At 39.7% G+C, this 14,714-nt stretch overlaps 3 protein-coding genes across 6 annotated transcripts in view; 1 reads left to right on the forward strand and 2 right to left on the reverse strand.

The window, feature by feature from the left end:
- The window catches only part of mapk12a (mitogen-activated protein kinase 12a), a 68,276-nt gene extending 67,058 nt beyond the window's left edge, over positions 1-1,218 (reverse strand). Inside the window, exons 1-2 of the mRNA XM_068059192.1 lie at positions 742-1,218; positions 273-402 (exon numbers count right to left, since the gene is read on the reverse strand). Of these exons, the coding sequence (XP_067915293.1) occupies positions 273-402; positions 742-854 (243 nt within the window). The 5' untranslated portion in view covers positions 855-1,218. The remainder of the gene's footprint in view (positions 1-272; positions 403-741) is intronic.
- The window catches only part of LOC137384760 (voltage-dependent calcium channel subunit alpha-2/delta-1), an 891,951-nt gene that overhangs the window by 229 nt on the left and 877,008 nt on the right, over positions 1-14,714 (forward strand). The window contains exons 1-2 of one of the 3 annotated variants that reach the window (XM_068059179.1): positions 33-311; positions 622-717. The gene's annotated coding sequence lies outside the window, so the exon portion shown is untranslated. Of the gene's footprint in view, positions 1-32; positions 312-621; positions 718-14,714 lie in introns of those variants that run through there. The other 2 variants (XM_068059180.1, XM_068059181.1) reach the window with 2 other exon arrangements.
- Positions 10,413-14,714, reverse strand: part of mapk11 (mitogen-activated protein kinase 11) — a 50,531-nt gene continuing 46,229 nt past the window's right edge. For both annotated transcript variants that reach the window (XM_068059191.1, XM_068059190.1), the window contains 3 exons: positions 14,280-14,358; positions 12,060-12,233; positions 10,413-11,061 (listed from right to left, as the gene is read on the reverse strand). In XM_068059191.1, coding sequence (XP_067915292.1) covers positions 10,988-11,061; positions 12,060-12,233; positions 14,280-14,358 — 327 coding nt within the window. In that variant the 3' untranslated portion in view covers positions 10,413-10,987. The remainder of the gene's footprint in view (positions 11,062-12,059; positions 12,234-14,279; positions 14,359-14,714) is intronic.

The following is a 14,714-nucleotide window of genomic DNA, read 5'->3' on the forward strand; positions in this document are numbered from 1 at the left end:
ACTCCTCCCCTTCCTCCAAGACAGCCCACCAAAACAACACTGGGCGTTTAAACAAACACTCAAAACGTCAAAAATGGAATAGAACACGGGCAAGTAGAAGAAACCAAGATTATTTAAGATGTTAGTTTTCGAAAGACAAAATAGTAACCCTCCCTGGTCATGATAAAACAGCTTGCGAACTGAAATCCATTAGAAAAGATGTAATTTCAATATAATCCCGCCGCAACCCTGTTTATAGTTTTGATGCGATCCGTTTATAACAATTTACTCACATTCTCGTGTTTCATGTGCTTCAGGAGCCGAAGTTCCCGGTAAGCTCGTTTAGCAAATAGCTCAGACTGAAAGGGTCGGTACAATTTCTTGATTGCTACTTTCGTGCCAGTTCGCTTATCAATGGCTGAGCTGTTGGCCAAAATCACAAATAGGGAATAGTGAGTTTGATGCATAGATATTTTCACAAGCAGTTCTTTAGATTTAAAAAAAGAGGCAAATTTCCTGAAAACCCGGAAGAGTTGTGGCCCGGTCCGCAGCTCTCGGAGTTCAGTGATTGCATTTGAAAGTGTTCATCGTCAAACGCTTTTAAACATGTTTAATAAATACTTCTGTTTTTTTTTTAAACAGATGAATGGGCATCAAATGAACTGAAGGATTCGGTCTACCAATAACCAGTTCAAAAATTGTCCAATCTCTGTACAAGATTACTGAAAACGAAACTCGGTAAGAAAATTGAATCTTGCTTACCAAACACTTCCATAGGCTCCTGAGCCTACAACAGTGAGCTCTGTGTATCTCTCCAATACTTCCCAGGCTGTTTTATTAATCTCCTGGTGATGGAAACCCTTTCTTGTTGTCATCGTAGTAATCTATCAAACTCTGGAATTCACTGAAATTCTTTAAAAATTGTCCGAAGCAAACAGAAACAAAGGTGCCAGTTTCATGTACTGTTTCGAAAGTACAAGTTCTAGAGCGTCGAATTTGCCTCCTCCATCCACTTTAAGGCTGAGCTGAACGTATTAAATTGGCTGCTTTCACTGACAATGAATGAGTGTAACTCGACCTGGAGTAACTTGGGGCAGCTCCCCTTTGTTCGGAGTACAATGTGGCTGTTAGTTTCCTCTCTCTCTCTCACACTGTAATATTTAATCGTTTCCTGCAAAGAAAATCTTTGAACTTTATAAATCACGTGACTGATCAATATTTGTAGCAAGGAGGTGTTTCGATCGGTTTGAGTAAACACTGCTGCTAGCAGTTGGATTGAAGGCTACCCTCTAATGGAAATAACCTATCATTACAAGGCAGATCAAAATTTGTGGTGAATTCAGTGTCGACTTCAGCATTTTAATGATTCCACAGCGTTAGTTATTTCATATAGTTTTGTAGTTGACGGGATCAGCGCCACATAAAATCAAAGTGCAAATAGAACAAGTCACAATGTATTAAATATGCCCATTACTACAGAAACCACACTGGTAAAATCACAGTTCACGTGAGATTTTTCGCACGGTACATTTTTTCCTTTATGCTGTTGTTGCTTTCAACTTTCCTAACTAATAGGTATGTTTTTTTTTACCAAATTGGCTCTTATTCCAGTCCACAGGCTCCTTTTTAAAACCTCTCCCCTTAGTCCCTGCTTTCAACCAAATCATTTAAAAAAATCTCCTATGTGATTGGCAGTCCGTTTTCCTCCAGTTCGTGAAACGCCTCATTATATCATTCTGTATGGGCCTTTTTCTAGGGACTGACAGAGATACTGGTTTGCAGTGTCATCAACTGAAAATCATTATTAAATGTGGCTACTTTTTCAAGGGGTGCAACTAATAAAGAACATAAACAATATAAAGGGAAAGAATTGCATTTATATAGTGTTTTTCACTATCTCAGGAGGTTCCAAAAGCCAATTTCTGCACAAAAAATTTCCACAAACAAAGCAATGTGGTAACGACCAGATAGACTGTTTTTGTGATATTGAGGAATAAATATTGGTCAAGACACTTGGGATACCTCCCCTGCTCCTCTTCGACCTCTTGCCATGAGCTGTTTAATGTCCACCTGAGATCAGACAGGCATCTGATTAATGTCCCAACCAAAAGTAGGCACCTCAGAATGCAGCACTGCACTGGAGCATCAGCCTTGAGGTTTTTTGTGCTCAAGTCCTGGATTAGGATTTGAACCCACAACCTTCTGATTTGGAGGTGAGCTTGCTATCAACTGAGCACAAAAGGAAACTCAGAAAACTAAATGACTGTGTAGGAATGCTAAAGATATTTAAGTTGTCTGAAAAAAGGCAGTTTTGGATCCTTGAACACTAAAGACTTTTTAAAAAAAACTTTCAGAGACTACTTGTTTCTTGCACAGAATGATAATCTGATAATAGCTGCTTTTTATATTCAGTTTCTCCTTTTCATTAAAGCACATTATGTTTTGGCAGTACTGTGCTTTGTTCCAGGCACACATTGCCTGGTTGCACAATCTTCCAGGCATCTGTCTAATGAGTTTACTTCTAACTGTGGCCCTTCTAAGACACAGGTTGATGCTGACCCCAGCCCTGTTTTAACTGGATCAATAGGAGTGACATGCAGTTGCCCCAGTGCCATCTGACAAGTCAGCACCACAACTGTGCCATTAAGGGCACTGCTAAAATAAAACATGTGATCCAATCACATTAAAAGATATTAAAGTAAGCAGCATAGCCCAACAAATCCAAAGCCAACCTTACCAGCTGAATCATAATGTTATTATCAGTGTCTGAGACAGTCCATTCCCTGTGGTGCCCACCAGTTGTGAAGGCCTCAATGGATGCTAGCCTCTGGGACTGGCATTAATCACTGCTACCTTCTAAGTGTGTGCTGTGGGATTTAGAGCTAAGCACACTTTCCTTGGTGTTTCTGCAATAATTAGATGCAATTAAAACACACACCTCAGCAAAGCAGCATCTGCAAAAGGTGTAGAAGATTGCACTTGGAAAGAAGAAAGGTGCCAAAATGTAATTGTGTAAAACAAACGGTGCCTTTCATTTAACTTTTCCCTAAATTTTTAGGGCTTTTTACATGGAATGCATTTTTCTGGAGTTCCTTATAACTCAGTAAAGGCAGAGAGACACAATGGCATAGCTGCCTCCAAAAATCAATGTAAAGTTTTTTTTAATGCAAATCATCACGTGTTGACCCTAACTTTACAGGATAAAGGGATTCCACAGGAAAAAAAATCACTCCATAAAAACAGAGTTGAAGTATACAAGTGTTATTTCCCAGTGATCAACTGTTCATTGTCAGTTAATGAACATGTTATGATTGCCTCATCATTGTTAATGCTTCAGCATATTTGCACACCTTGTAACACTTGCTAATCTCAAAAAAAACTGTCCCAAAATCACCTTCCTGAACTCAGTAATACATTTTGTAAAAGTATACACACATGGGATTACAAGGCTGTAATCTCATTTCTGGTTTCAGACGATGGTTGTAAGGTACTTGAGCTTTGATCTTGCATTTATATTTTTGAATCCTTTGATAAGGTTGCTGACAATTAAAAATTCATTGACATGCATTATTCTCCATGTAAGCAATCTGGAATATCTTGTTGATCTAAACCTATATATGTGAAATCCAATCTGGTGCATTCCCAAAAGATTATAACTAAGATCACAGGAGGGTGAAGGATAGCCAAGCAATAGAGAAGTGTTAACGATCACTGAATACTTCCCACCCAAGGAAAGGAATCTGCTACCAAACATCAGATTTTCTATGAGGCCTTCTCTGGGGGACCCAAAGGTATCTGGTTCAATTAGAAGTCTCCAGAACAGCAGAAGAGGTGACATGTTTGATTCATCTTTTCCACAAGAGGCAGATTCTATTCCTTCAATACCCCAGCTACCATATCAGATCCATGTGGAAGATGGTATGAGGTTGTCAGCAATTTGCTAAGGCAATGTGAATGTCAATGTTAGAAACACTCAAGTGCATAGGTCACCCTGTTATGTGTTGAGGATGAGCACAGTTAGTAGATTTACTCAGTATGATATTGCAAAATCATCTCCCTCCCTCCACATTTATCTGGGATGTAGCCATTCTGGACTTCCTCAATCACACTAAAGTCCTGTCTGTAGATGTTTGAGGACCAGCATCCCTAATATTCTGCAGCAGAACCTGACCCTTGACCCTCTGGACTGTTGCAGCCCTTGACAAATTGTTTTAAAGTTTGATAGCTAGTTGTTCATAAGTTTGTAAATAATGTAATGATATTTCAGTGCGAAGTCATGCATACATCTATCATGTGCATTTATATAATATTGCTGTTCCATCATCATAATTCATATTTTGAATGTATTACAATATTTGCAGAACTGCTGTTGCATTGGAAATGCTACAGAAAAGTGTTAATTTTTTGTACTCATCCTGTAGTCATTTAAATTTTCTATGTCAGATTATAGTGATGAAAAGAGCAATCATTTGTATATTAGCTTTAATATCCAAGATGACATACAATTTTACAAGCATACAGAAGGATGCCAAGGACAGGGAAAAAGAAACAGCTGGCCTATCGAGCCTGTTCAATATATGATGTAATTTCCACGCACCCATCTGCTTCATTGCCCCAATCTCTCGCCACACAATATCTGGGGAGCAGCCGAAAAAAATCTGAGGCTAATTTAGAAACAAAATTCTGGGAAATTTCTCTTTGACCCCAAAGTTCATCAGACAAGTTCCAAGAGACCCTTGTGAATGGGAGACACATTGCTCAGTACCCAGCTCTCTTCTATATTTAGTTACATTGGCCAAACTTTGGTCATCTGGTTCCATTTTAAGCACTAGCATTGAATCTGTACCCATTGCACTTGCCGGCAACTTGTTTCATAGGTTAACTCTTGTATGAAAGCAAGTACTTCATGACATCTAACATAGTTCTATGTTTCTGTAATCTCCACATGGATCACCTGGCCCTCATATTTCTAGCTTGAACAACCTATCCACGTGGACTGAATCTAATCCTTTCATTACTTTAAAGATCTCAATCAAATTTCCTCAAAGTTTACAATTTTCTATGGTAAAAAGCCCCAGTTCTCTAAGCTGATCATAGTAACTAAAAATCTTTGAACATGGGTATCGATCTAGTTGCCTTCCTCTGAACTATTTCCAGGGCCACTATATAACCTACCATGCAAGGGGACTAAAGGTGGACAGAGTATTCAAAAGAGACCTAGCTAAGGCCTTGTACTGAGATAATATTTTGCATTTTGTATTTAATCATCCTGGCAATAGATCCTAGTACTCTATTTGCTTTTGAAATGGCCTTCTGGCATTGGCCCTGGACCTTCAATGCTTGTTATACTAGAACACCCAGGTTCTTTTCCCATTTGGTAGCCTTGAGTACATGTGCTTTCAGTTGCCGCTACCCACAAGAATAACACTAAGTTTATCTGTATTGTCATGGAAGTGTTTTCTTTCCTCTTCTGTTTTAAAAATTAAGTGGCGCTGTGTACCTTTAAGGCAGAGAGAGAAGCTTTTAGATTCTCTGGGCACAGTGTGCCAGCAGCAAGCCTGTTTCCTAGGCAACAACAGGAGAGAAAGGGGGCCATCTGCTGTATTGTATCAGTTAACTGTGTAAAGACTGGCTAGAACCAGTTTGATTTGGAGACCAACTAAGCGTGCTCCAATGAGAAAGGAGTTCTCTGTCTCTCAGCAGAAAAATCTACTTTGGATTACTGGCTTTGTATTGCCTAAGGAGGGGAAAAAAAACCTGGAAAAGAATATTTGCTTTGTTGGAGGTAGCAAATTTCTTTTTTACTTCCAATCTCTAAGAAGTCTTTGCTTCGGGAGTGACTTGCTGTTGCCTTTTTGTGTTTCTGGGAGTTCTGGAATTCTCAGTAAAATTTCTACTGATAGACTGCCAATTTAAAAATCCAAATAGATCTGTTGCTATACACCTTGTTGAAAGAACTGTATGATGCCTGCTGCAACTGAAGTGCTTTGAACGCCTATCCATTAAAGACTGTTCGTCAAATTCGCCTAGAGACTTCAAGTGGCATCTGACTGTTCGGCTCTGGGACATCTCACCGAACTGGAAACGTAACCCACAAAGACTTGCAACCCAGTTATTTATTTATTCCTAAGAAACCGCTCTAATTTTTATCAAAACCAGTTAACTGGTTTTTGAATGTATGTGTGTATGCATGAAGGTTAGGATAAATAAGAAGTTATAAGGTCTTTAGACATAGATTTATCTCAATATTGTTTAAGATTTAGTTTATCAATAAATAATTAATTTGTTGTTAAAAGATACCTGGTTTGGTCTATTTTATTCTGGAGGTTAATAAAGTGTTTAATTTGGCTAAGTTCTGGTAGGTGAGAAAACTTCAATAATATGCGAGGACCTGTGGAGTAATGGGACTGAATTGACAATGTATTACCCTCGCTTTGGTCATAACAATATTAAATTATATCTATCAGGTGTGCACCCACGCTAACAAATTTCTGTATGAGAATGCAACTACTTCCTTATCCAACCCAAAATCTATCTGTTAATCCCACAGGAACTGACCTTATTTAGTATCTTTATAATGAGGTACTTTGTGCATCTTGCTTTTCAAAAAGCCTTTGGCAATGTCGATCAGCCAACCTACAAATACCAAGCTAGTAATGTCCTCAAAAAAATTCAGGGCTTGATGAGACAGATCCTTCTGTTCCAGAAGCCATGTTGACATTCTCTAATGACCCCATCTCTGTGTAGACGGATGGTTTACCTCTAATGACCCTTTCCAGCAATTTGTCTATAACTGAATTCAAGTTAATGGGTGTGTAATCTCCCAGTTCGGACTTACAATCTTTTAAAATATTGGCACCAGATGGACCTCTCTTCAGTCCATGAATCAATCCCACAGCCCAATGAGCTATTAAATATATGAACAAAGGGCTTGCAGAGCATTGTACCTATTTCTATGAACACCCTCATATCCATACCGTCAGGACCAGCAGCCAATTTGTTTTGAGATTCTTTATTCTAGCCAGGACTATATCCTCATGCACTTTGATACTTTCAACTTTAGCATTAACCCTATGATGTATTATTGGTAACTCAGTATCGTTTTCTGTATTGAAAACTTGTGCAAAGTAGCCATTTGAAATTTCTGCCTTATCCTGCGCAGCAACCTGAACCTGTCCTGAGGAATAGCTTAATACAGACCTTAATAGCATTCCACTTTTCTTCTGTGTCTCTCATGTCCTCAACAGTAGGAACACCCAGTCAATCTTGCTCAATTCAGCTGCCATCATCCCAGATCTAGCCCTCTTAAAATCTGGTAAATTTTCAATGGCTTTGTTTTGGTTGATCAATTCAAATCTAAATATTATGGTCACTGTTGCCTCAGTTTTTCTACATACGGAGTTCTGGTACCACATCAGGTTCACCATTAAAATCCAGGCCCCCTAATAATATGTACTGTAAGGAAACAGCCATTTATTATGCCTACAGTTGTTCTGCCCTCAATTCTGGATGGACCACCATTGGCCTATTGAATTTATGAGAAATTAAAATCCTCAGTTCTTCAGACTTTACTGAATTAAGTTACTTCTACAGTCAGTGGACACCACTGGGTACTGTCTGTTTCAACAAAAACAAATAGCAAATCCTAACATTTTACATGCACTTCTACTTTTACTGGGCCACTTGTATTAGTGATGACTTCTTCTCGAGGAGCATTTGAATTTTTTTGCCTCGGATGCTTTGGCTTATGCCCGGTGTCAATTTTTTTTATTCATTCGTGGGATGTGGGCATCACTGGCCAGGCCAGCATTTATTGCCCATCCCTAATTGCCATTGAGAAGGTGGTGGTGGGCTGCCTTCTTGTACAGCTGCAGCCCATGCAGGTTAGGTATACCCACAGTGCTGTTAGGAAGGGAGTTCCAGGAGTTTGACCTAGCGACAGTGAAGGAACGGCGATATAGTTCCAAGTCAGGATGGTGTGTGACTTGGAGGGGATTTTGCAGGTGGTGGTATTCCCATGCATTTGCTGCCTTATCCTTCTAGTGGGTAGAAGTCGCGGGTTTGGAAGGTGCTGTCTAAGGAGCCTTGGTGCATTGATACAGTGCATCTTGTAGATGGTACACACTGCTGCCAATGTGCGTTAGTGGTGGAGGGAGTGAATGTTTGAAGATGGGGTGCCAATCAAGTGGGCTGCTTTGTCCTGGATGGTATCGAGCTTCTTGAGTGTTGTTGGAGCTGCACCCATCCAGGCAAGTGGCGAGTATTCCATCACACTCCTGACTTGTGCCTTGTAGATGGACAGACTTTGGGGAGTCAGGAGGTGAGTTACTCGCCTCAGGATTCCTAGCCTCTGACCTGCTCTTGTAGCCACGGTATTTATATGGCTACTCCAGTTCAGTTTCTGGTCAATGGTAACCCCTAGGATGTTGATAGTGGGGGATTCAGCAATGGTAATGCCATTGAATATCAAGGGAAGATGGTTAGATTCTCTCTTGTTGGAGATGGTCATTGCCTGGCACTTGTATGGTGCGACTGTTACTTGCCACTTGTCAGCTCAAGCCTGGATATTGTCCAGGTCTTGCTGCATTTCTACACGGACTGCTTCAGTGTCTGAGGAGTCATGAATGGTGCTGAACATTGTGCAATCATCAGCGAACATCCCCACTTCTGACCTTACGATTGAAGGAAAGTCATTTATGAAGCCGCTGAAGTTGGTTAGGCCTAGGACACTACCCTGAGGAACTCCTGCAGTGATGTCCTGGAGCTGAGATGATTGACCTCCAACAACCACAACCATCTTCCTTTGTGCTAGGTATGATTCCAGCCAGCGGAGGGTTCCCCCCCGATTCCCACTGACCTCAGTTTTGCTCGGGCTCCTTGATGCCATACTCTGTCAAAAGCCGCCTTGATGTCAAGGGCAGTCACTCTCACCTCACCTCTTGAGTTCAGCTGTTTTGTTCATGTTTGAACCAAGGCTGTAATGAGGTCAGGAGCTGAGTGGCCCTGGCGGAATCCAAACTGAGTGTCACTGAGCAGGTTATTGTGAAGCAAGTGCTGCTTGATGACACCTTCCATCACTTTACTGATGATTGAGAATAGACTGATGGGGCGGTAATTGGCCGGGTTGGATTTGTCCTACTTTTTGTGTACAGGACATACCTAGGCAATTTTCCACGTTGCAGGTTAGATGTCAGTGTTCTAGCTGTACTGGAACAGCTTGGCTAGGGGCACGGCAAGTTCTGGAGCACAGGTCTTCAGTACAATTACTGGAATATTGTCAGGGCCCATAGCCTTTGCAGTATTCTGTGCCTTCAGTCGTTTCTTGATATCATGCAGAGTGAATCTAATTGGCTGAAGTCTGGCATCTGTGATGTCAGGAGGAGGCTGAGATGGATCATCAACTCAGCACTTCTGGCTGAAGATTGTTGCAAATGCCTTCAGCCTTATCTTTCGCATTGATGTGCTGGGCTCCCCTATCGCTGAGGATGGGGATATTTGTGGAGTCACCTCCTCCAGTTAGTTGTTTAATTGTCCACCACCATTCATGGCTGGATGTGGCAGGACTGCAGCGCTTAGATCTGATCCGTTGGTTATGGGATTGCTTAGCTCTGTCTATCGCATGCTGCTTATGCAGTTTGGCATGCAGATAGTTATGTGTTGTAGCTTCACCAGGTTGACACCTCATTTTGAGGTATGTCTGGTGCTGCTCCTGGCATACCCTCCTGCACTCTTCATTGAACCAGGATTGGTCTCCTGGCTGGATGGTAATAGTAGAGTGGGGGATATGCCGGGCCATGAGGTTACAGATTGTGGTTGAGTACAATTCTGATACTGCTGATGGCCTACAGCGCCTCATGGATGCTCTATTTTGCATTGCTAGATCTGTTCGAAATCTATCCCATTTAGCACGGTGGTCGTGCCACACAACATGAAGGAGGGTATCTTCAAGATAAGCGTTCCAGTTCAGTTCCTCTTTTAATTTCTACCCAAAGTATCTCATTCTAATGGGCCCCTTAACCTGGAGTTGCATAACAGGTGCCAATGAGCAACTTTGGGCATCTGCTTGAATCCAAACAACCTTAATTATATCTTGTGAAACAAAGCCATCTCTCTCTGGAACAGATAGATTAGCTTTAACAAATACAGCCACACCTTGTTTTTTGACTTACTTGCCTTTTTAGATTCACCTAACCTTTTAGTTATCAATCAACAGAAATCAATCATTACAATATGCTATAATTTTGTAAATAAGTTATTAATAGTGGGATTACAGTCGATAGCCCCATTTGAAGAGCTGGCCACTATCACATGCCTGATGGTATCCTTTTTTGCTGTAATTTGTATGATTCCATGAATCTTCACAAAAATTACATTAAAGTGCTGACTAAAATGTGCTTTACTACTACTAACAAAAATACAAAAGCAGAAAAGGCTTATAGGAAACAATATTTATACTTCAAATTAATGTGTAACAGAGATGAAGACAATAAAATTAATAGTTTTATTCTGAAAAATTTTCTGACCTGTGATTTGTTCATTATCCTAAATGTATTTTCTATAAGCAGGGAGAATGATCACACGTTTCACATAAAGTAAATGGTACAGTTACTAATTGGCATCTTGAAATAATTTGTGCTCTCAAAAGAAAATATTTTCTACCAGTCAATGTCATTTGGCCCACTTTAGCAATCATAACATCAGGTATTGATATAGACATAAAAAGCCATTGATAAGTTTACCATGAATGCCAGACACCATTTGGTTTATTAACAGTTTACAGAAGACATGCAAAAAAAAAAAGTTCAACCAAATAAAATTAAATAAAAACATACAGTTCTTTTTGGTTGGATTAAGTTAGCTGGGGATCCAAGAGATAGTTTCTGTTGTGTGATGAACTGTAGAGGACGTGAAACTATATCAAAAACGTAGCCCTGTGACAAATCATTTACCAGCAGGCTGCTGCAACGTTCTTTTATCTCTTACTACAGACATGATAGTGAGGATGCTCTTAGGGTTCCAACTCCATGTCATCCATTGTACATTGCGGCAGCTCACAGCTGTTTACCTCCTCGAATGTAAGTTCTGTGTATACAAAAATGCATTTTATCTTTTATTCATAATAGTATTGGAGTATCTTCCATGACAAAATCTCAACATGATTTGCACAATGAATCACTTCTTGAAGTACAGTGACTACTGTTATGCAGGAATAGTTTTAAAATATTGCATTTTAGGTAAGAACAAAAAAAAACAGTACAAGTAATTACTAGTTGTTAAATTGTTGCTTACATTTATGGATTCGGCATGGAAGGAGCATTATAAAACGGCATTACAGTGAATGTTCCGATATGCTTCATAAAAGTATGAGGTCCTTCTTTTCGAGATAGTGATTTTACTGAGGACTTTATAATTGGATTTGACAGGATCCACTTTTAAACCTGATAACTGTGTTCCTGGTAGTTCCGTTTATTCTAGGGGCAGTTCTCCGAACTAACTGGGATAACATACTGATGCCATCCCTTTAAGTGCTCTTACTTTCTCGTAGGCAGTTTGCACCCATGTGCAATAATTTTTTTATGCACTTTACCTTGGCTGATGTGATTTGTCTGGCTGAAGAATTGTGTACTTAAAGAATGCTTGGCTGGTCTACCATGACTGCAACACACACCCTGTCATCATTCTCTGAACCCTGCTAGTTATACCCTTATCACTTTTGTAATATTCAATCTTTTCCATAGCAATAGGTCATATGTTAGGATAGTGTATCTGTGTTTTTTTTCTACCTTGTTCTCTTGGTATCTTTTTCTGGACATCTATCAGTGGATAAGCAGAATAGAATATTAAAGGCATTGCAAATTATTTTCCTTTCTGATCCAGCACCAGATTGTGACCTCCTGGTTGTATGGCTCAACACTACATTGGCCTTTGCATGTGCCCATTTACAAAGGCTGAGATTTTTGCTTGTTCTTTCAATAAGTGGAAGAATATTAGGAACCATCCAAATTTTTAAGATGCCCAACACTTGAATAATTCAACAAAAATACGTACATGTAATTTGAAATTTACAGAGATATACCTACCTTTCCACTCCTCTATAGTCCGTTCCTTATTCTCTATTGACTCATCATATGGTTCTGCTTCTGGTTCATCATCAGGATCATGATATTGAGCAAAGTAAGGGTGAGTCAGAGCATCTGTTGCAGTTATCCTCTTATCAGTGTCAAGTATAAGCATCTTCTGAAGCAGATCTACAGCTATGATTGGAAGGGACAAAAATAAACTATATAAAAAAAATACACATATAGATCATATTTACCCCTCAATAGCCACATTGCAATTTATATAAGAACTTCAAATAAATTAATCCAGTATCCACTGTCTCAATGAAACATTTTTTGGAGGGGAGGGGGATGGAGCAACTGAAAGCTGGTCTTCATCATTCAATCTGGGTACTGCCTGTGGGGAGTGTGCAAGTTCTCCCTGTGTCTGCGTGGGTTTCCGTTGGGTGCTCCAGTTTTCTCCCACCTCCAAAGACTTGCAGGTTGATAGGTATATTGGCCATTGTAAATTGCCCCTAGTGTAGGTAGGTGGTAGGAGAATGGTGGGGAGGTGGTAGAGAATATGGGGTTAATGTAGGATTAGTATAAATGGGTGGTTGTTGGTCGGCATAGACTCGATGGGCCGAAGAGCCTGTTTCAGTGCTGTATCTCTAAATAAATAAATAAAAAATAAATCATATCAGGCCGAGTACTTCCCATAACCAGGAAACAAATAATTTCTGTATCGTCTCCCTTCAATGTTAACCAGTGGCAACACCAGCAAGAAATTCAACTTACCTCGTGGTGAATGCTACCAGCAGGCAAACCCTCTCAGACACCTGATGTGCACCGCAACACCCAGGACCATTCATCTCATGGTTCTGCTCTTGTGCTCAATGAAATCATTGACACAGTACGGTTTGGTTCAGAAATTTTGTTCTTCACAACTTTCTCAATCGCAATGTTTATTTAAGCACGAAATTCACAGTCCTAGGGGTTAGTCAATCTTGCCCTCATTTTACAGGTGCAAAATGGGGCAAAATGACCAATTACATAGGACCACCCAAAGGACATATGAAAAATGTCCCAATGCCATATTGGCTTCTGCTGGCTTTCAGGTGTTGTTGGTAGCTACATAAAACAGGTGTTAAGTGACTTGCATATAATAATGAGGGGCCTATGCTTGTTTTAGGAGCCTCCGTGAAATTGGGGTGGCCTAAACAGAGCAGGCAATGGACCTATCATCAGACCTGCTCCATTCAGGTTTTCCAAGAGTGGATACGACCTACCAAGTAGCCACCACTAAAATTAAGAATTTACATTTTGTTTTAAATTCATGTTCCTCCCAGCTCCGTAGAGCTTTTGCCAGTCACGAACTGCCACCCCTCCCACTGTCCATTTCTGCCCTCCAGTACAAACCAGGCCCAGATGAAGTTCCACCCGCTAGTCTCACTGAACAAATATGACACTTTTTATTGTTCATCCTGATACAGCATTTACCTTACAACAATATCACCAGCAACCATGGCTTTGGCAGCAGTGCTGCTATTTCTGGCAGTGTGGAGGTGGGTTTTCCTCAGGCCAGCAGAGGGAATAAAGCCAGAACAGTCAAATAAATAATGGCTATTAATGGATAGGGAAGACTGCTGCTAGTGTTTGTGTTGCCACTACTGTTGGCAGTTAGCATCCTGCTGGGTCAATGAAACAGACTGCACAGTACCAAGACCTAGTCAAGAGGTTCTATATAATATAAACTTTGCTAATGCTGTAGTTTGCCACACAGTAGATTAAAGATGGCCATATGAATCTGAATGCAATGCCGCATCATTAAATGACAGATTTGTAAACAGATTAGCATTTATATATATATATATTTTTTTATTTATTCATGGTGTATTAAACTAGATTTTAAAATATGGATAGAATTCTAAACATATTTTGAATTGCCACACTCTGTACAGACTTTTCTTAACTGTATATCCTGTTTAGTAGTTTTTGGAATTATGTATTCAGCATATTTCATTCGATAATTAATGACAGCATGTATTTGATACAATTTATGAAGGTTAATTTTCAACTGAGAAATCTGGGTAAATGGCCAAGGACGGTAGTGCAGGATAAACTACAATGACAGAATATATTACTGTTCACTCATGCGATGATATTTTGTACATATAACACAAAAGGGACCTTCAGCCCACAATCCACAACAGATATATCCATACAGAACACTTACACTCAGTTTAAATGTTAAAGCCTTACCTAAAGGATTGTCACCATTGAAGAGTTCTTTCAAGTCTCTTTGAGGCATATATGGTAAAGATTCAATGTATTTTCTAGCCTGCAAGGAGTTAACCATTTGTCATATGACAGATTAGAATTTCCTCAAGTCTACTATCCAATTTAATTCTTTTTAAATAACAGAACAATGAGAAATGTCACAAACTTGTAATACTTCCTCCCCTATAAAATACTGTTTCAAACATTGCATTTGCAACAGTAGGAGTAGAACTATTTTAGTGCTTGATTATACAAAGTACAATGATTCAATAACAAAGAGCTCCAGGTACAACTAACCTTGCGAGTTCTTGATATATTTGCTATATAATCAAAGTGTGTTATCACCTTTAACTATTTGGAAAATTTGATGGTTTAGAAAAACAAAACAGATCTTAAAATTCTAAGAAATAATTTGAA

The sequence above is a fragment of the Heterodontus francisci genome, chromosome 27 (genome assembly GCF_036365525.1).
Source record: "Heterodontus francisci isolate sHetFra1 chromosome 27, sHetFra1.hap1, whole genome shotgun sequence".
Classification (NCBI taxonomy): domain Eukaryota; kingdom Metazoa; phylum Chordata; class Chondrichthyes; order Heterodontiformes; family Heterodontidae; genus Heterodontus; species Heterodontus francisci.